Source organism: Pelecanus crispus, chromosome 11 (genome assembly GCF_030463565.1).
Source record: "Pelecanus crispus isolate bPelCri1 chromosome 11, bPelCri1.pri, whole genome shotgun sequence".
Classification (NCBI taxonomy): domain Eukaryota; kingdom Metazoa; phylum Chordata; class Aves; order Pelecaniformes; family Pelecanidae; genus Pelecanus; species Pelecanus crispus.
The window spans coordinates 18,285,685-18,308,275 of record NC_134653.1 but is presented as its reverse complement, the minus strand read 5'-3'; the positions used below and the strand labels follow the sequence as shown (position 1 = coordinate 18,308,275).

Sequence of the window (22,591 nt, the reverse complement as noted above, 5' to 3'; positions counted from 1 at the left end):
GAAGCATTTGGAACAAAAGGTACTGCCTCAAAACACTGCCCGAGAAGCTCACGGCTGCCTGCCAGCATGTTCTAGGAGAAAAACCTCTGCGCATCATGGGAATACTGGCACTCTGCTGCAGCGTTTCCCCTTCTTACCCTGTCCATTTTGAAATTCCTTCCCAGCACATTTTTCTGGTTTGAGTCTACACCATCACAACTAGCCAGGAACTCGGGAAGAAAGGCCGAGTAGAAGCCATCAAAGTCCACTGAGGCCATATTGTAGGTGGCAATGCCGATCTCCTCCTGCAACAGGTCATGCGACTTGTGGACAAGCACCTGAAGTAGCACATTCACGAACTGGAACAGCATGGTTGTCCGGAAGATCTTCTGCACCGTGAGAGAAGCACACAATTAGGCGTCTTCATACCAGCAATTCTCCCACAAGAGGGACCACAGCAGCCAGCCAGCACATTGCTTCAGAAGCACAAACTCATCGAGGTCAGACCAGGCAAGTGAGCACAGGGCCACTTCAACACCAGCAGCTTCTGAGCTATCAGTGGGGTCTGCAAACTCTTGAGAGCACAGAGATAATTTGCCAAGCCAAGTCAAGATCAGAAATGGCTGCAGTAAGCTAGATTAATATCAGCTTTAAAGTTAATAGTGAATTTGGCCACATTTACCTCATGCATCTGACCCAAGGTTTAAGCATTGGCATTGAAGCAAATAGCATCAAGTCCCATTCAAACTCCAACCAGTTTTAGCCCTGCACAGTGCTCCTGAAAGCCAGGGAATCTGGCTAGTTGCCTGAAAGTCTGCAACAGGCAGCTGTTAACATGACAGGCTGTCCTTGAGTTGTGACCGCAGATGCAAACTTGAAAGCTCTGCCTTCACAGGCTACCCAGAAGGGCACGACCCTAGATTCCAACTTTAATCCTTCATGACAGCAGCTAACAGGTCTAAATTAGAGGGTCTGGAGGATGGATCCTACATGACAGTGGAGACAACCACCTGGCAGTGACTGACTGTAAATACTAGATACCCTGCGGCTGACCCAGGTGAGAATGATGGAGGGACTCTGCCACTGTCCTACTGATAATCCCAGTTTCTACCTCCTCAGACAAATTGCACTGTCACTGTGTATGTCCTTTGCTTTCCCTCATTGTCACAGGAGGGAACACATCAAAGCTTTGCTTTGACTGACTAGAGTTGGGATCTGTCCTGTACCCACTGGAGCAGTATCAGGGAGGCAGTAATGCCACTCTGACCAGCAACATATCCATCAGGATCACAGCAGCCAACCAAAGGCTGTGGCATACAAGCCCCCAGGATCCTGACCTTCAGTTTCTGAGCCATTTCAACCAAGTCTCAGAACAGCACCCGCCTATCACCGTGCACAGGGTGCACAATGGTCAACTAGGACCTACCTTGTGGTACAGCTTCTGCTTGGTGTTCAGTGTCTCCAAGTAGAAGAGATTCTGCTTGAACAGGTGAATGTCAGGTTGCAGGAAGGACTGGCCAAATGCCTACGAGCAAAGCAGAATTCAAGGAAGGGGATTGATATTACAATGAATATCAGACCTGCCAGGCAGAATAACATCATTTTCACCCTGACACGAGAACAAACCCCTGGAAGCTTCTGCTCCTTCTCAGTGCAGCAAACTAATAAGAGAGGCAGTTGTTTAAAGTCAACCACGCTGCTACCAGATCAACAGGAATGAAGGAATTTTAGTGGAAACATGGTCATATCCTTGCAGAACAGTTGCTAAGCTGGATCTGTTGGGAACAGGTGGGCCAAGCTTGCACCGGAGAGGAACACAGATGCTAAGCACAGCTCCCTTGGCAGGCAGTTTGCTCGTGAAGGATTTGGCTGTTTCTCAGGGATGCTACCTAAGGTAGCACAGCAAGCATGAATAAAACCAGAACACATACACAGATTTTGTTCTCGATCCAAGTCAAATGACCAGGGTGACTGGCAGATGTGTTTAATGTGTTACTGGACTAAAAGAAGTCAGTAATGGGAGCTGGGAGGCTGACTTGGGCATTACAGAAGCAGTAAAGAGCCTAGGAAGAAAATTTGCTGGACCCTGCTGAACTTGCCTGGCAGGTCCGCACAGACTGTGTGATAAAACATCTTTTATACCTTGAGCTCCTCTGAAACACTGTACAGATGATGTAGGCAGATGAGGTAAGCTCTGTACAGACATAGGCAGCAGCATTTTACCAGTTGCTGCTTCAAGGCATCACGAATGGAAGAGTATATTCCTCCATACCAATCATTTATTGTTAAACCAACAAAAAAGTCCCTTCAAGACTGAACCAGTTCTGGACTCAGATCTCTGGTGGAAACCAGCACGCAAACTATTAATATCCTCAACACAAATCACTGGCTGTATGGAGAACATTTACAGAGCATTAAATAAGAGTTTTGTATCAAAACAACAGGAGCCAAGTAGTAAAACAAGTAGTTCAGTATTGCCAGCCAGCCTGGAGTTAACACTGAGATTACCATGTAAATATCTTCCAAAACAAGGCAGTCGGGTGAGTTTGGAAGTGTTACACTGCTGTAGGTGAAAAAGAGATGCTTGGACAGCCTTGCATAGGTACCAGCTTGGGCCTCATTCACATCAAAAGATACTAAGATAAGGAAAGGCCAGAGAGAAACACCAATAGTGTTTATGTCAGTACAAGAGCTCCCTCTCCACACATGTACCAGAAGGGACCCAGTCTCTAGAAGCACTCCATGGTGGCACAGCTCTGCAAAAAGTTCTCCCACCTGAAGTCTAAGCATGTGGCACTCCACTCTGGTGATCACTGCCCTCAGAGGAGCAAGCCCTACTCTGAGGTTGCAGAACATGGTGCAAGCATGCTTCTGTTTACACTGACATGGGCTGGAGGTGAAGGGCCCCACATCAGGTACTCTGATAGTAGATTAGGAGGCTGATTTTTTTGTTTTTACTTTAAATTGCGCTACCTGTTTTGGGGACAGTTCTTACATCTAGGAACTGCACAGGAACTCATTTGGCCAGCTCTGACCTAAGAAACATGTGGAATACAGTCTGTTATTCTTAAAAAATTCAAGATCTCCAACCTGAGAAGTTTGGTGCTGGCTCTGTGTATGTGCTGGCACCCTGCCTCTGCCTTCCCTATTCCCCAGGCCAAAGCCTAGAGGATATTAGCCCACTGACCCTTCTCTACCAGATCCAATGGTACAGCATAGAACAAGTCCATATAAACCAAAATACATCTTGGTCTCAGGAAAGCTTCCCTGCACTGACAATTTGTCCTAGTGCTAACCACAAGATTCATAACAGAAGTAAATGGGTTAGTGTCAGCAATATATTTTTAGGTCCAGATGCAGGATGAGGCATGGAAAAGAATTAACATTCATTCCTCACTGCTTGCTTCCCTGCACAGTGAGGTGCTGTGTCTTGTGAGCACACCAGCAAGACCACTCTAGAAGCACTGATTTTTCAGCAGTTCCTGAAGGCAAGACCTCACTCAGGACATGGTCTAATTCCCATCAGCCACGTTTAACACACTGCCGCAAGTAGCATATGCTCCATTGCAGAAAGGGTTCTGGACAGCCATGAGAGTAGCTGAGTTACCTGCATAATGGCACTGAACTGTGCTTCGTTCTCCATCTGCTCTTCTGCTACTCCTCTTTGGACGCTAGCCAACACACTAGATTTGAAGAAGTACCGCCAATTATGGTGGAGGACCCGGAAAAGCAGCTCGAACAACTCTGCTTTCACATCAGGAGATGAGCGCTAGGAGGAGAGGAGAACAAACAGCTCAAAGCAGGCTCCTGTGCTGGAATCCCACTCATCCCCTGGATCCTACTCTAGCAGCACCCTGCCAGGTGGCCACCCAGAACAGTGCTTTGCAGCCAAGGCACCAGAGCATCAAAGTATTTCCTCCTAAGGAAGGCACCAAACTCAGCAACTGTTGGATCATGCTAAGAACACATCATTGAGTTTTGAGTTTTACCTCCTGCTTTGAGCACGTTTAATTTTAGCCTCTGACAATTCCTGACAAAATCCTCCACTCACGCTGCTTCCAACTGCCACTGCCTACTCACTCAGCTTTCCCTGCACAGGGACTGACATTTACAGCTCTTGGAAAGCAAAAAGCTTTGTTGCTCCCACACCCCCAAGCAATGCCTTCCCTTCCTGCCTCCCCGCTTCCTTCCATCACCTCATGTGAGAAGAGTCCTACCTCTGCAATGATGGGGTAGACCTGCTCCATGCACAGTGAGATGACGCTGGGTAGAAAAGGCTTGAATACTTGGCCTGGCTCTTGTACCACCACTTGCAGTATTTTCAGAAACTTTTCCACCACACGACAGCCAGTGCTGCCCTCATGGAGGATGCTCTCTGCCAGCTGCTCTCTACAACAAAAACAAAGTCATTGCATAGGAACCTTCCCGGAGATCTGCATGCTTACCTAATTTAAAGGAAAGCAGGTAGTGCCTCAACTTGCTCAACTAATACAGACCAAGTACCTTAAGCTACAGAGGGGACCTAGGTTTTGATAGACCCCCTTCCCCCACAAAATCTTGGGACATTGTTGGGGTACCCTCAGATCTTGGTTAGGAGGCCAATAGGCAACGTGAGACTCCAATTCAGTATCACACACTTCCTGAAAGCCTGTGGGAGAGCTGAAATTGCACAATGGCCTGTATGATTGATGTGCATGGGCTGGGTGAATTCAGACCTGGAAGCATTTTCCTTAGGTTTAGCCCTGGTACATGACAAAAGTCTGGACACAAAGGGCTTGGAAACACTACACTCTTTAGGGGCAGGGATCCATTGAGTGAGTAGCTTACCAAGATAAATCATCCCGAGGGATAAGAAAGAAGTGACCAACACAGGGCAATACCTGGTGAACATGTTTAGGAAGGTCTGTATGATCTGCTCAGTGAAAGGCACTCCCATCTGCACCCTCAGTCCTCGAAACAGGGTGAGGAAGAAGCTCAGCATCTCATCTGTCACATCTAAGAAGAACAGGAAAGCCAAAAGAACGTGTTATGGTAACATTCAAATGCATCAACAAGTCTTTTATGTGAGAGTTGTTCCTCCTGTACAGGGAACCCTATTTACTCTTGGAAATTTAGCAGCAGGGTTGCCATTAGAATCTGAAACCAACAGCTGGTACTACAGGGCTTAAAAAAAATGCTCATCTGTTTCTGAAAACGGCCAGGGATGACAAGTACAGGCAGCACCAAACAACTCAGAACAAATACAATACTATCAGCAAGGCCCTTAGTCTAGTCTGCCTATACAGAGTGCTTGGAGAAAGCTCTGGTGATGGTCTGGGCTGACCTCCAGTTGTTCACTGCTCATACAGGGTTAACAGGAAATACAAGGAAATCCAAAAAAGCTACACAGCTTGGGATGGCTAGGAGACAGAATCCAGCTTCTTTTTTTGGCAGGAAATGAAGAGACCCTTCTGACTTCAGAAGTCATTTTCAGCACGTGGTTGTGCAGTTAGCTGATCAGCACCGCAGCTAATTCTTCATCAGTTCCAATGTGCCTTATTCAATAACCATGGTAAGCTGAAGCTGCTCAACTCCTCCATACGGCCTTTTTATAGCCAATAAATAGCAACTGCATGAGGCTGCTAGCCTGTTCTGAAGACAACAGTTCACTGGAGTCACAGCATCAGCTTGTTGTCTTGGGTCCTCTCTCCAATTCAACTTTGTTTTGCCTCCCCCAGACCTGCTTCACCGAGAAGATCCCACCTAGCTCCAAAAGTTTTCCCAGAATGCCTTGCTCTTCACAAGAGAAGCTGCTGTAGCCCTGGGCATTTGAGATACCCTGATGTGATACAAAATCTAAGTCACTGGCCACAAGATTGCCAAGCAACAGACCTGGTTACATCTCAGGAGCCTTTCCTTTACAGGGACACAACCAACCACCACATGACCTAACCTGATGAGATTTACTCCTCTTTGTCTTCAAGCTTCTGGAAAGAATGTAAATGGCAAACACAGCCAGACAGGGTATTTTAAAGCTGCTTTTTTTTTTTTTGTTGTTGTGCTCAGGATCAGCTCTGTTCTTGTTTCACTGCTGAACATGACACAAGGCCATCTCCATCTTCTGGAAGTGTGACAAACCTTCATGCCTGTATCCTAGATGGCAGAGATCTTTCCTGTTCTGATTCAGCCCAGCCCACCCAGAAGTACAGACTCACATTACACTTAGGCACAGCAAACCCACACACTTCACATGAACACCACCACCATTCTATGCTGATGGACTTTGGATGTTATCAATAGGTCATAAAGCTACTCACAGCATTAAAGCCTGTCCTATGGTTATACCTGACTGATGAATGAAAGCTGGGAAGAGGGCTAGTGAGACCTGCACGGATTCTTGCAGCGACTGATAACAGATCTGTCGAGACTTGGTGGATTCTCCAGAGATACTTTCTACAATATCTTCTAAAACGCTGAGTGTCTGATGGATGATCACTTTGGCTGCAAAATAAGAGAGGTAATACTTCCTGCATGTATCAAAACTACTAATCAGAGGCAAGAAATGAAGAGAAGTCAAGTTCTCACACACAGTAACTAAAACAACCTACGAGGTGGCATATATGTACACCAAACCCAGGTTGAAGTAAAAAGTGTTCCCAAGTGTGTGCTCACATTTTAAACATTTAAACAAGTTCAATTAGGTCACTGTGGCTAATCACTTTCTTAAATTATACAGGTTTACTGCCCTACAGATGCTCCCACTGCTCAACTACCCAGGTACAGAGGCTGGGGGGAGCTGTAAACAGTATTATTGACAATATGCTAATGCTAAAGAAACACTAGCCAAGAAAAAAAGCAGCACATTATGACAGCAAAATATACTGCAGATTTCTATTTCTGAAAGTAACAACTGGAGTGATACACAACCACTGTATAAGCTAACCCAAATGCTGGGAAAACTTAACTGGCTCAGTTCAACCCACATGAGCAGTCTGCTGATATTCTTCTCATGAGGAGCAAACCACTCTCTCCCATGCTCCCTCCCTGCACACAGCTGACCATGTCAGGTTGGTCAGAAGCTATGACACTGCATACTTCTAAACAATTTGTAAAGTGACTCTCAAAAAAAAAAAAAGACATACCCAAAAGCAGTCCCAAAACATACACAGAAACTTCCGAAGGTCCCTGGACCCCATCAGTTCAGGGCTCTCCTCCTACATATATATACACCCTCTACAGTACTTCCCAAGTCTGGAAGAAATTCTTATTTTCCCCTTAAGTTTTTATAACTGTAATCTTCATTAACACTGCCTCCAGTCAATGTTTCTAATACTACAGCATCCCAGCATTAGGTTGTTAAGTATTCCTAATGCAATCACTGCTATTCAAAGTTTTATCACAAACTTGATCCCACCTTCCCTGCATGACTGAGGAAGACAGTACTTTGATGGAAGAGTTTACAGGCAACCTGGGGTAAGAGTGCCCCTTTTACACCCACAGAAGAAGGGTCTCTAAAAGAAAGGAAGGAAACATAAATTGCTCCCTTCCTGTCCTTCCCATACACTAAACACAGTTTCTCAGCCAAAATAATTCTTAGAAAACCAGCTTAATGATGCCTATTAGCAGTTTGCACTACAGCTGCCAGAAGACAGCATGCACCAAGAAACTTGGTACTTACTGTCCTCCAGCTGCACTTTCCTCTGTGGCAAGATGGCATTGGATTTTAATTGGCGGTATTCTCTTGTGAGGGCAGAGATTAGGCTGGCATGGTTGGTGGAGCGAACAGCCCACTGCTGTTCAGTCTCTGGAAGATTTGGCCATGGCAGCAACAACACATTCGACAGCGCTCTGCACACCAACACCTGGGCCTAGAACCAATGAGACATTAAGCAAAGAGACAATGTTTTACTGTAGAGCACAACCCTGGAGTGACATTTTACAGCTGTGCAAGACATCCAGCAGTGCTCACTGCTTGAGGAAAGAGTTCAATAGCAGAAGTTGAGCCCAAGTGAAAACTAGCTGCTCGGCAAGGTAGGAGAGAAGCAAAGCTCCATCACTTAAGGGCTGGAAGCAGCTCCCAGCTCTGTCAGCCCTTCCATGCAATGGTAAGTCTCTGTTCTTCATATTCATAAAACAAAGATGATGCCAGTTTCATTACTCCTTGTCTGGTTTACACACTAAGCTTCTATGCTTGTACAGTGCTTTATGCCTCCATGCTAGCACACACTACAACTGTATCCCAGCCTCCACTGTGGCTTTTCACTACTTCTGTAATATAAATACTAACTTGAAAGTGAGGTATGTGGAATGTTAACATAAGTTTCACAGAAAACTCTTTCTGTATGTCAGAATCAATGTGCCTGTACTGTAAAGATGATGCAGAGTCAGGGACTGTGTCAGCAAGTGAGAAAGGAATAAGATCTAAGAGGTGCTATTGTGTTTTTTCCTTATGCTGTTGCTTGAAATAGATCATTACTGACAAACCGTATCACTGTGATTCCTGGATATCCACAGTACAGAGATAACTGCTGACCCTGCCCCCTGCCTTTTGGGTTTGGTTTTTTTTTTTTCTTTTTTTTTGAGGTTATACCTTGCTACAGTAAGAACTGAGGCACAGCTTCTCAAGCATCTAATCTACATTCTTCATGTTTGAGACACATCACCTTATCAGGAAGCCGCTGAGCAGAAGTGTCCGTGATCCTGTTGAACACCTTCTGGACTGCTGGGATGCTGATCAAGAACACTGGTCGCACTGTGGTGGCTAAAGAGACTAGCAGGTGGCATGCAGACAGCAGCAGCTTCTCCTGCACCTGAAATAGAGGCAGCACGCAGTCAGACTGCCCAGTAACACCACCACACAGAACCATACGGTGCAACACTGCTGTCAGACAGCACAGCAAGCTGCCATTACCAGGTTTTTGCAAGCAAGACAATTTATAGTATTTGACTGCCAATCAGCACAGGTCAGTTCCCTTAATACTATGGAAGGGAGAAATTACCCGGCTTTCAAGCCATTAGACTGAGTTTATATGCCTCTAAATTGCTTACTCTCATATTAGCTTGCCCTACAGTGCTATTATTTAGAATTGCTCTTGGTCTCACCCTACAGGAGACACTTGCTGCGGCTCTGGAAGACACACATCCTGCTCTCACACTGGTTCACATCAGGAACCACAGCATGGTCCAGAGCAGACTGTTAAACACCTGAATACAACAGCAGCCTCCTGCTCTAGGTGGACGCCTAGCCCAGCACTGACAAAGGTACCTTAGAGCTGATGAGGGGTGTGATAGCCTCCAGAGCGGTGGAGACGAGAGAGATGAACTGCTCCGGGTTCTGCCGGTGAATCTCACTGTAGAACTGTGCGAGCCAGTGCGCATAGGCTTGCAGTGCTGCCAGGGACTGAGCATGGCTGTGGAAGAGCACAGCAAGGGTAAGATACATACATGGGACAAAAGGTACACAAGCAGGACAGCTGCAGAAGGGAACAAATCCTGAGCATGGTGGGTAGTTTCAACAGCATACTGGGAAAGAACACTGGTATTCTCAAAGCTGGCAGTTTTCTCTTTAAAAATCATTTTGTAGTCTAACTTAATCATAACCCAAGTTTCACTGGCAGTGATGAGAAGATAGTTTTAAACTAGCTTGGGAGGACTGTTGTGCCAGCAAGCATTAGGTAAAGATTGCAAAATGGCATCCTTAATTCTTTTCAGAACTCTTTAACATCATATTTAAGTATCTGAAGAGGTCTGTGATCTCCGTTTAGAGTTAAAGTCTTGCACTGTTATTAAAGCTAAAAGCAACGTATCGTGGCATTCTGATTCTGCAAACTTCTCAGCCCTCTGCAGAAACAGGCAGAAAAACGGAAAGCAATCCTGAATTCACACAGTTGGAAAGACTGCAGAATGGCAAGTGCCATGACAATCACTTCTAGTATTCCCTAGTCTTGCAGCACAAGATTCATTTCACATGCCTGCTTGGTTATGGGGAAGGGGGGGCAGAAGGCAATTGCCTTATAGAAATCTTTTGGCATCTAGTCACACCCAGTTGTTAGTCTATAAAAAACATCACCCAAACACAAGGATGCTATCTAACCAATCCCCATTCTGCAGATTTTATTGAAAAGAGTAGTCTGTGAACACTGATATTTCCTCCAAAAATAAAGGTTCTCCCACACGCACATGTCCCCACCATAGTGACTGAATTTAAGATCTCAGTCATCTACTGCAGGCAACTCCCAGCTCTGCATCAACCAACTCCTCTGTTTCTGCCAGCAAGTCCAGTGGGTTTATGCACAGTGGGGAAAAATAAGGAAGTCTGTTTAAAAAAAAAAAATCTTACCTTTAACAGCAGGTCAAAGGCTTTTTTTTTTTTTTTTGGATCAACATTTTGCCTTAGTATCCTGTGTTCCCCCCTTAGTATATTTATTGCCTAAACAGTTTCCCACTCTTCTATTAACTAAGAACAGGTGCATTCCTTGTGATTCTGTTAGCTACATGGCCTAAATTTTTTTCTTCTTTGTCCTGGACCCTGTACATTTGAGGTATATTTAAAGGTGTGCTGTAACTGGACTCATCTATTAAGCAACAGTATTAATACAAAAAGTATAAGCTGATAAGGTAAAATTTCTAGTCAACCTACCAGTTGATTATATCATACTTTATAATTATACTTTTGGCACAGCACCATATCAAGATTTTTGAGTCAGGACATTTCTTTAGGATCTCAGACAGGTGTCCTCCAAATGTTTGACAATGTACCTTTGTTACGCTAACATTAGAAAACAGATCACAAGTTTCTTTGGGGACATGAGACAGAGAAAAGGATGAAAACCCCTCCCTAAAAGATCATGGAAAAAGCCTCTCAAACTATTTTAAACCAGAAAAGGAAAGAGACCATTAAAAGAACATCATCTGCACAAACCTCAGTGCTAGTAACTTGGGATTATTAGGAGAAATCCAGGGACCTATACAATAAACTCTAGTGTGGGTGTTCAAGGAGCTGCTACACATGCAATCACAAACCAGAAAAACTTTATGCATTCAAAAGGATAACCTTAAATTCTGCTCATAAAACGCCAGCTGGCAGGAAACAGGTTTGTACTACACAACCATTAAGAATGCAAGGTCTCTAAAAGGCTGTCACAGAGTAGTGTTCTATTACTAGTAGCATCAAGATTTCACACTTAATGTCAACTTCTGGATCGAAGGCATTAATTTGTTTCAGAAATGGCTTGCATAGCTGGAAGGCATATGTTTGTCTTGGAAGCCAAGGACTCAAAACCCTGTACTCTTTTACCTGAGCCATAGATCTGACTTTGGTAGCAAAAAAAAAAAAAATCCATAAACTGGAACTACATACCGACAGTGGATCCATTTCTTAAAATACCACTATTATAACACTTATTTCACCATTTAATTATACAGCCATTAGTACAGTGCAAAATAACAGTTTGCTTTTAGAGCTAATATAACTATAATTTTTACTTCTCATCATAATTTTATTTTTCTTTAAATAACCTCAGTATATCAATTTGAGAAAAGAGTGGTACAAAATGCTGGCAGCAGCCTTGACCTTCAACAGTTAAAAGAAAGTGCCCTCCTGGTTAGCTAGCAATCACTGGAGAAATGTGCTTTTCAGAACATTTTCCAACCAAGTTAGAGCACCAGATCTAGGAGATCTAATCCTTCCACCACCCCATGTAGGTACTGAATCTGGATACAATCATTTGCAGTGCATATATATATATGTATATAGATCTGTTACTCACACGTCGATAAGGTCAGGTTTCAATACAGATGGCACCGCAGTTTCAATGTTGTACAGTTTAATCTGGGATCCATATAGCGTTACTTTTACCAACCTGGAAGTGAATACATATATGGTAGTATAAAGGGACTGTAAGATGGATATATGCATGTACAAATCCACTTGAGCATCTGAATGCAGCTCTAGGCAAGTCTGTGTCAATATTTAGCTAATATGTAGACAAGATTTAGAGCATTTAGTTGAAAATAATTTAGAGCCTATTTCACTGTGAGAAGATGGAACAAGTACAATGTTCCTGCATGGAAATGAAAAAACATAACCAAGTAAAGCCCTGAAATTCTGTAATTTGCAACTATGTGATAAATAAGTTTCTTGGAGGTGAAGAATCAAGTGACATCTGCCTTTCAGTTTTCACAGAGCTTCTAATTTAAGAAAAGAGATTTTGGCAATTTAGCTTTGAGATACACAACTCTGAAGTAATCAGACTCTACATCCCATTTCCTTGCATCACAAATGCAGATGCTGGAAAACAAGTACCTCAATCTTTTCGAGTGACTGATTTTATTTAATCCCTCCTATTAGTTATTTCTTTGGTTAAGGGTTTAGAAAGCCACCTGGGAAACAGCACTGATGAATGTACCACTCAAGGTACTGACCACTGAGTTCTTTGTATCTCAATTTAATCATAACAAGGGCAGGCAGAAAGAAACCTTGGTTTTCATACTCACTGCAGTGTCGACAATTGCTCCTTATACTGGTGAAGGGACAGCAAACTCCCTCTCCCATACCTACCTCTCCACTACCGTAAGAGCATCATTGAACCTGGCAGCAAAAACATCCCCAATGAAGTATTCTGCTAAACGACCAACGGCCTGCAGCAAGGAGCTCAGGTCCCTCAAGGAGCAGTGCAAACGGCGGCAATCATTCTCAGCAGTGATGTTCAGCCTGTGACCTGAAATGACATTATGGTTCATTAGCAATGAAGCCTAAACAACCTAAGTGTAAATAATCACTTGCACCAACAGCCACTAAGAGCCTAGCAGTCTGAAAACTCATTCTTTAAAAACCTTGTGCAAGAAAAAAACACGTAACCTTGTGACTAATAAACACAGCTCTTTGGGATGGGAAACCTAATTACAAAGCTACAGGAAATGCAAAGTTTATTCTAATTACATTACAAGCATTCTTCTTAAATGAGCTCAGCAGTGGGTCACAGTTCAAACTGGAGCACTGTCCACGTGGCTGAAATACTCAAACTGAGTAAGACAAGTTCAACTGTTCTGACTGCCACATTTCAATTTCCTCTTTAAATGCTGAAATGGATGTTACCAACTATTTCAGCCTTTTACACATTTATTTTCTTCTATTTGGTATTAATACCTATATAAACAGGAGCCTTTCTGGTTATCTGTTGATATCAAAAAGCAATGCCAGCTCTGCAGAGAATGTCATTACCCGGACTCCCCCTGCTGGCTATGGTGCAATAAGTGTTCCAGCAGCAGAAGCATATTTGGAACAAGAGTCTATTATTTTTGATGTGAAGTGTGATTATTTACTTTCATATTTCTCAGATACAAGAAACATACCGATAACTAGATTTGCCAGTCTTATTACCTATGCAATTGTCCTGCCACTCAGTTGTGTATACCTGGTCTCCAAACATTCCAGATCTTTAACTAAGAAAGCAAACATGTTCTGCAACACCATGTTTCAAAGAAAATCTGTTTTTCTTTTCATTGCCTGTATTTAATCTTGGATTCAGTTTTTATCAATAAGCTTGACATTTTGTACCACTGGCACCAGCATACTATCATCCAGTTCTGAATTCCCAGTTACATCTGAACTACTTTTTCTGACCCATCATCTAAACAGCCAGTCCACATGACAGGTTCTAATACAGACCGTTGCTACAGCATTAAAAGCCTACACACTGCTTATCCTAGGTCTGAAATGATCCTAAAATTGGAAGTATTTTTTCCTCAACTGTCTATACAAAATTGCCATTCTGCCATATATAGCAGTATTGAAGATGTAACAGATTCCTGTACTGGTCATACTAGAAAACTTAAATATAACCCTAGCTACAATCTTCCCTCATACAGATCTCACTACTACTACTACTTTCCTTATTTCTCAGGAAGGAGCAACAAAGCTACACTCATACTTTTTATTCAGTTGAGAGCACTGGTATCTTTGTAAACTACTTTATACGTGAATGCTCCTGAAATGCCAGCTAGACAAGTCTTCAGAAACTACTACCACATCCTAAATACTTCATCTTCTCATTGACTCACAATGGTTTTAATTCAAGCCTAAATAAAAATGCTCCTATGATGGACAACTTCACACCACATTTGAGCCCAAAGCAAACAGGAGCACAAGATTTCTTGAAATAAGTTTCAGTGGGAGGAAAAAAGTAACCATTAACCCTCCATGCTACTGTAGTATGTGATGCTGCATATTTGTTTTTAACATGTATGGCATCTTCATTTCAAGTACCAAAACAAGGGAAGAACCATACCAATAAAAAAATAAATCACACTATTACATTTTTGTCTGCTATTGGAGTTCGACTACTGAGCCTTTAGACACCATACATGCATTCAGATCCTCAACAGAATACAGAAGAAACAATATGAAAGCAGGTCTAGAGTGTTTTTGCAATCAGCTATTCAAAGAGTGAGGACTGCAGTGCTGGACGGTGGTTATTACCTGTCCCTGAAGTGACCACAAACTGCTGGAGTCCCAGATACACTTCCAAGTTATCCTGCAGAACTGGAAACTAGAACAGACAAGAAATGAGCATGATTTTGGGGCTTGGCAGACAGTTAACACCCAACTACTAATTACTGAGAGCACAGTTTTCTTATTTCTCCCTAGTGCCTTCAAAAAGACATTTGGAAAAAAAGCAAGTTGCTAGGTTCTGGGCTGATCCTGCATGCCACAGCTTCTCATGTCTTGATATGTGTCATGAAAACAACAAAGATCACCACCCTGAAGGCACTTCTCTGTGGCAGCTCTCCTTTTCCCACAAATACCAGCAATCAGCCTAACAAGATAATGGTCTCTCAAGTGTAAGTGATGGCACAGAATGCCACCAGTGTGAATATGCAGATGGATGTATAACCCAGACCAAACAGGGGGGAAAAGGCAGAGCCTGGAGTGCAGGAAGCCTATGCTGCATCCACCTCACCTGTAAGTATCAGCTTCTCAAAATGCAGCTATCAAAATATTATTCAAAGAAGTTGAGTTCAGTGCCTCTGTAACAGAGTACAGAAGGGAAGTACTGCAGCACTCTGCCGGCAAGCTGCAGGCTGCATCAGGAACAGCTGAAGCCCCACAGGGAGAACAGCCAAGTGAGCAAACACCACAGCTGTCATGCATCCTGGTCTGGGAACAGTGTTAGGCTAACTCCATTGTTCAGTACTGATCCTGGTGATACTTCAGCTGAGCAACAGGTTACACTACCACGGGGGAGTGTGTTATAAACTGAGACCAGAAAGCATTCTAAGCAGCATTCGGCCAGCCAAGGTACTTCAGTGGTATCTATTCGGGGGGGTTGTTTGCCTTGTGCCTGAATGTGTTTGTATACATACAGGACAAAATTGCACACTGACCTTTTCCTTGCAGATTTCCCACCTGAAAGAATATTTTCCAACCCTGACATAGTTCTACTTCATTTCTATTGGCAAAGTCACCACATTTGCAGTAGTTGGTTTTATGACGTTTCACTCATCCATCAGCACAGGTAACTGCAGCCTTTAATTTTCCAGCATGGGACAGAGTATGGCAGCTGCTGTATATTGTTTTCATTATTCGCTACGGATAGACTAGCCACTGCCTTCAACAGCACTGCAGACTGCTGTGAAAAGCATGCAAAACTGCTTGAGCATCTCCCAGATTATCCAGTGTACAAAAATGAACCAACACAGGACTCAAGGAAAGCGCTCACTATCAAGTTTCTAACAGGCTGTGCCTAATTAACAGTTGAGCACCTTTGTATAACTGCAGGAGGAGAATTATTTAAAAAAACCAGATAGTCTTCCTCATGTTAATGTGTTACTTTAAGGAAGCCACATGCTCTTCACCATATGACCCATATGCTCACTGTGCTCACTAAAACAGCTGTTCCATTTGTTTGCCTCTTGCTGACTCATGCCGTGCCACCACACTGCAGAGGAACTTCTACTTTTCTATGAGGACTATTTTGCTCACTACTTCAGAGTTTCTAGTAATATGCTTCTAGTGCTTAGCTCAGCCACAATGTTTCTTAAATAAAAAAATCAATTAAAAAAGCACTTCAGGTCAGGCATCTTCTACCTCTGCAGCAGCTCAATTTTCTCTGCTTCTTGGGAATATGGTTCAGAGGTATGCAGTATCTCCAGCAGAATTAATAGACTTGCTTTGAGATCCCACAGCTATACTTGCCTTTCTCCTCACCTAGAGAAAAGGCACCAGCTACTCTGAATTATGGGGTCCACTGGCTTACAGCCTCAAGATCTCCTTCTCAAAAACCATTATAGTTCTACAAACCCAGGCAACATTTACAACACCAATTCTAGCAACAGCAGTGGCACTAGCTGGAAAGAACCACTTATTTTTGTTTATCAGATATAATTCCCAATTGTCCAAGGCACTCTTTTCTGCATCTGTATCTAGCCTTTCATTTAACAAAGTTTTCACTCTCCTTAATACCGTAATAATGACACTCTCTTCTGCCCAATTCACAGTGCGGCCTCCTAATATAAAGGCCAAGATAAACAGCAGTGAAGGATTGCTGCCAAATATTTACACTTTGAAAGATGGTAATTTCTAAAAGAGCTTACTGTCCAGCAAGTAGGACTCAGATGCTCACTGAAGTACCCTCTTTAAAACACACCAAGAAATTTGACAAAGCCAAAAACCCAAGCTTTTTCCTTCAATTTCTGGTCTCCTCCTTGCCAAGTTTTTGCATCCAAAACCAAATCTCCCTAGTTGTTTGGCACTGTGGCCTCTATCAAACAGCTTGTAGCAAACTCCAGCAGTTGGTGCTCATTTCACATTGCACTTTTGGTCTGCATAACTACTTACTAGTGTGGAGAACGCATGAGTTGGCAATAGCTCCATGACTTTTGCAACCACTTCCAAGCTCTGGCGCAAGTACCGCTGCCACTCGGTCTGCTGCTATGGGAAGAAACACCAAGGTAAGCATAGCACTTCCAGAGGGAAACAAATGGGGTTTTGTAGACTAGTAGGTCTTAACTGAAGCTTGGGCCTAGCTAACTCCTTTCCAGAGCTTGGCTTTTGCAGACACACAGATACTGAAGAGATACTGCTCTTATGATTCTCATACGCTGCCAGACACCTGATGTAGAATAATTTTGCCAGCCCATGCTTTGGGCAAGCATGCATGTTTCCCTGGAGCGGTAAGCCACATGTGCTCACTCCTAAAGCACAGCTACTGCTCAGATGACAAGCATCCATTATGAAGAACAACCTGCCCTTCCAGTGCTCTGGCCTCATCCATTTCAGCCACCTACTCCACTTCTACATTTATCAGCATTGAGATGATGTTTACCAGTACTGACTTAGGAGATATAAGCTTAAACAAAAGCACCAATAGCTTAAAGCTTTTGTCTCAGGGATATTTCAGCATTTAAATTCCAAAGCAACCAGACATGGACACCTAATGCCTCTGATAATCAGAACATAAGTATCTATATTTTTTTCCCATAAGAGCCAAGTTAAGAACAAAGGTCATATCCTTTCAATGTGACTAAGTACATTTTTGTCAAAAGCATTTCATGCTGCTTTAAACCTCAAACCCCTACAGAATGAAATGAAGAAGCAGCTGTCTAGCTTGTACTCCAAAGTACAAGCTCTGGGAAAGACATTCTAGGTGTTACCAGTGCAAGAGTTAATATCTGGACCTGCAGCTGTCCTTGTTCAACTCTGCTCCTTACATCATCATCCAGTGTTTCGTCATCCAGCTCCTCCAGCTGTGCCTGGTTATACCTGAACTGGATTCGATTCAACACCTCTGTCAGCAACAGAACCAAGGCATCTTCGTACCTATGACCATAGAGAAAATAGAGCAAGAGTTTGATAAAACAATTCTGCAGAGATTGCTGCGCCCACAGTCCTTCCAGCAAGGAAACGGATGACAGTTTAAAGTGAGCCACTGCAAAGAGCCTGCAGCACAGCTTCACAGGTTTGTTGAAGAAACACCAAGCAGATCCTGGGATTAAGAGTATCATGTCATTTCAGGTCACAAGCTACCTGCAAGGAAAGACCCTTGGTAATATTTGATATCCCTCTACCTCTGAAAGGGAAAAGAACTGTTAGCAACAGAAGCAGCCCAAGAGTTCAAAACAGGAAAGGTAGGAGAGGCTTGCCAGGAATAATAGCAGATATACATGAACAGGAGGCACCAACAGCCTCTCGTCGCTAACCTGCTCCTTCAGCAGCCTGTCTGGTGTTCTGCTTTTTGGGCAGTGAATAAGGAACAGATGAAACAGAGTAGAATTATTGTTGCCTACCTCAAAAGGGGACCTGTCCTGAGGCTATTCGTTCTGCTATTCTCTTTCCCTACACTGTTGGTAAATTAATTCAGGCCCTTGTCCTCTCAAACAAAGCCAGCACTTTTCCCACTTGCACTATAACACTAAAGGCATGTCACTGAAAGATATGTTTTCACCTCTCAGGAGCTATGCAGCTGATACAGAACACAGAAGATCCTCCTTCTCATTGATCACCTCAGAATAATGCCAAGATGCAAAATCAGCATAGAGCCACCCGAGCATGCAATCATTCCTGGTGACACAATGCCAAAGTTTGGGGATTTCGAGGCGGTTCGGTTTGATTGTTTGTTTTAAAAACCTCCTTTCTCAAAACAGCTGGGATCAGATGCAAAAAGTCATGCTCTTTTCTAGGTGAGATAAGGTTGGAACATTAGGCATTAGCATACACTAACAGAGATTTAGAGCATGATGCAATCCAAGTGTCAGACTAGTCAGCTGTGTCACTATCTAAAAGCAGCTGGAAGCTGTCTGTGCAAGGTGGCTGAATTACCATCTTTTCTGTAACCACATGACATAACTCTGGATTTGGCAATTTATCCAGTAGTAAAAGTTGTAATGTGTACAAAATGCAAAGTTTATAAACCACAGAGCAGGAAACATCATCAGTGCTCCTGTGGTGTAACCACTCCCAGACTGTCAAACTGCAGCATTTACACATCTGAGAGCATTCAGGAAGTTGTCACTAAGGACAGGTAGTTCTGACAAAACAGTACAAACTTCAACCACTTACATGATTTTTTTTGTTTGTTTATAGTCTGACATATCTCCTAGAGACAGAGCTATTGTTTGTTTCAATTTTCCCCATAACAAACTATTTGACATGAAGATAACACACATTCCATGCACATCAGCCAGATGAAGAGGAGCAGAACACCAAGGCAGAGTTCAACAGCATTAGGCAAAGAGCCTAATGAAGCCAAAGAGCCTAAGGAACAAATTATAACAAAGTTCAAATGCAAATACCTACTACTTGAGAAATTTAAAAAAACACAGTTCCCATGCTGAAAAGAAGAGAGCTGTCTGGCATAAGCTAGTTCCACATTTGTTCTTTGCGGTTATGACAACAGACTGTCTTTCAAAAACGAACCACTTACATTTAGTGTGGTCAAGGGAAAGAAGCTTCCTTCTGCACTTAGCAGAATGTAATACGGCACAAGCCATGGCACTTTTAAGCCTTCAAAACTTGAAAGAGATACCAGTATATTCACTAGATTTTTAAAATGGCAGCAAAGGGACTTTCATCAAGAGAGTCACCCATTTCAGGACACAGCATCTACAAAAGAAGAGCTGCCAACCACTGTTGCAATTGATACACACAACTAGCATCAGAGGTAAGCAAGTGGAACTTTTAACTTCCAAACAGAGTCTCATCAATATTTCTCAGAAACACATCCTCCATTTAAACAGGAATTGCAAATTCCTAATTAAATAAAAAAGTTTTCTTAATTCATTAATTAATTGTATGAGCTGTGTGAACACTTACTAGGCAACTTACTCTGTGGTCTCCTCCTCTAATATGTGCTAAAATATGCTCTAAAATTTGCTAAAATGTGTTACAGTTCTGTTTTAGACTGCAAAGCTTTCTTCCTCTGGCTGCTAGATTCACACACAACATAATGTAAGTGACAGTTTTTCCTACACTAACTTGCTCAGTTAGAATTCTTTTGAATGAGTGTGAAACATTGAAGTTTACACTTACTATACTTCACGATTTTAAAAAAAGGACTCAACCACATGTGAAGTTAGAGTAAGCAATACCTTATTTCTCACTGTCTTTCCACAGTGACCATGAAGTCTCTTTGCAGCTGTCACATCCTGACAGCTTCCCGACTGCTTACCTGTTGAGTACTGCTTCTTTGTCTGCCAGACGACTTTTAATTTTGCTAGTCAGATAGTCCAAGAAGAGCGTCCAGATGTCTAAGCAAGAAAAGTAACCTTCATGGGTAGGCTAAAATACACCAAAATTCACAATTAATATCACAAGCTATAGTAAGATTGTTTTCAAAACAATGAAAATACAAGTTAGCATGCACTTCAATCCATAAGAAGAACTTCTTGCTTTATTGAAAAATTTCTAGGAGGTCACTGGAGAGATTTATAGCTGTTAAAAGACAAACAAGAGCTTTAGCACAAGCGTGGGAACCCAGGAATTATAAGGCTGGTCTCAGCATTAACCTATCTCATTTATAAAATGCTAGAAGCAGCAAGCCATCTACTTCCTTGTCATTATTTACATATAGTGGTAAATAGCACCGAGTTGCATTGTGACAGCTTCTACAGCAAGGTAACATGTACCAAAAGCCACAGGGATGGTTTTTTAATACTAAAAGTTACAAGGAAAGCCTCAGATTCTCCTGAATCTGCTGCTTTTAGTGTAAGAAAAGCATTTCCAAACACAAAACAAGCAAGCTAGTGAAATTTTTCCAGATAATATTGTCCCTTCCAAGGACTAGCAAAAAAACCCCCAAACCCCAACCAAAAACAAAACCAAAAAACAAAAGCAGAAGCAAAGTTAAATACAGAACAAGTTGTTCTTGCAAGGTAACTACATGTGACCACTGTCTCCAAGTAAATCCAATAGCACATTAAGCTATTTCCAAGTCCCTAGCACTACTGGGGAAGTGCCATTAAGACAAGTTAATTGTTTTTTTCTGGGCTAACTTTAGGTATCAACTTCACTGGGGAAAACAGGCTACCCCTCCTGTACAAGACAACAGAACAGAACAGGCTAAGGAAAAACGATGTCTCAGGGCTGTACCTGATGAAAAGTGTATTTGAACAACAGTGCCAGAAATTCAACCACAGGGAACTGGGAGTAGGATTCAATTCTTCGTAGGTGGACGCTCACAAAGAGACGGAGGAAGTCCGTAAACTTCTCAATGTAGCTACAAGGGAAAGAAGAAAACACAACTGAGAAAACATGAAGGATGCCACAAGAGAAAGCAATTTCATTGAAATAGCGATAAAAGCCACTCAAAATCCTTTCATTAAAAAGAAAGTTACAATTAACAGCCAGTAGAACAATTAAAATAAAGCCCTGCAACAATTACCTACAGGACGGGCAACCCTTCATTCCATTAATACCTGAAACAGCAGAAAAGACAGTCTAGTCAAAAGCAACTTTAATATTCAGACAAATATAACTGAGTTCAGTCAGGTCTGCAAATAAGCACAAACCCCCCCACCCTAGAGAAATAAGTATTTAATAGCAAGGGTCATCTTACTGATGTAGATATGATTAGTGACATAAACTGTACCACTGAGGAATTCAGCTGGAAGCAAGAAGTTAATGCAGGAGTTAGCAATATACATATTAAAAATTTACATGAGGTAGTGGGAGAGCCACGGAGTTGAAAGCTGGAAAGGACGGTTTCTTCTGCAGTGCAGATCAACTATCTAAAAGTTTCTGAACTGAGCCCAGACTTTTGTGACTGAATTACGACTATGAAGACAAATCTTCCTCCAAAGCATGGGACTACTCAATGCTTGGGACTGTACAAAGTGAAGAGCCTGCTACCAAAATTTCAGGGACTCCAGCAAGAGCAAGACCTCAGTGCAAGCACTGGTGGGTTCTTGAGTACACAGCTGGGGAAAAATTACAAATACCACAGTGGAGTAAGCTTTCTTGTGGAGTAAGATCACACCCTGCACAACACAAGCTTCATCAAGGTTAGAAATCATCTTCATATGTATCTATACAGAAAAGCATTAAATACTCCCATCAGTATACAGGACCCATACATTCCAACATCATACACAAACAACAAGAACTCTGGCGATCCAGTGACAAGGGTGTGTGTGTACAGAGAAGCCCATCCTTCCCATATGGTAAGAGCTCTAAAGTGCAAGAGTACTTCAAGTTTTTCTTTTAAAGAAAGTTATACTTAAAGTTTCAGACATGCTTAAACAGTCTGGTTTTACCGTGCTGCCTTGCTCTTCCTTCTGCAAACTCTTATTTTTTTTTTTCAGGGGGAAAACCCCCACTCTTTCTAACAAAAACTCAAGACCAGAAGCATTGCAGCAAACAAAGAGCTGCAGCTCTGTTGGTTATTACAAGCCTATACAAAAACTACACAATACTTTGAATATACAAAAAGAGTACATTTCCCTTTTATTTGGCACTGCCTACTTGACATCACTAAACATGTCTGATGACTGACCAAACACTTCAAAAGTAAAGCCAGCAAAAAAGAAAGAGCCCAGACCCAAACACTGCCTTCAATTTTTTTTTCATTTTTATTTTCTAAAGAGGCTCTGATCTGAGACCCATTAAATTCTTACTTGGCTCCTAGCTCTGCCAGCCCCA

General features: G+C 42.5%; 1 protein-coding gene across 9 annotated transcripts in view; it reads right to left on the bottom strand.

Moving 5' to 3' along the window:
* XPO6 (exportin 6) overlaps window positions 1-22,591 on the bottom strand; it is a 56,307-nt gene that overhangs the window by 1,548 nt on the left and 32,168 nt on the right. For 3 of the 9 annotated variants that reach the window (XM_075718206.1, XM_075718208.1, XM_075718212.1), the window contains 16 exons: window positions 21,044-21,170; window positions 20,124-20,233; window positions 17,668-17,776; window positions 16,796-16,888; window positions 14,438-14,507; window positions 12,518-12,677; window positions 11,727-11,819; window positions 9,224-9,368; window positions 8,622-8,768; window positions 7,637-7,826; window positions 6,304-6,459; window positions 4,860-4,974; window positions 4,197-4,368; window positions 3,587-3,748; window positions 1,406-1,504; window positions 138-368 (listed from right to left, as the gene is read on the bottom strand). In XM_075718206.1, the coding sequence (XP_075574321.1) occupies window positions 138-368; window positions 1,406-1,504; window positions 3,587-3,748; window positions 4,197-4,368; window positions 4,860-4,974; window positions 6,304-6,459; window positions 7,637-7,826; window positions 8,622-8,768; window positions 9,224-9,368; window positions 11,727-11,819; window positions 12,518-12,677; window positions 14,438-14,507; window positions 16,796-16,888; window positions 17,668-17,776; window positions 20,124-20,233; window positions 21,044-21,170 (2,179 nt within the window). The other 6 variants (XM_075718205.1, XM_075718213.1, XM_075718207.1 and 3 more) reach the window with 4 other exon arrangements.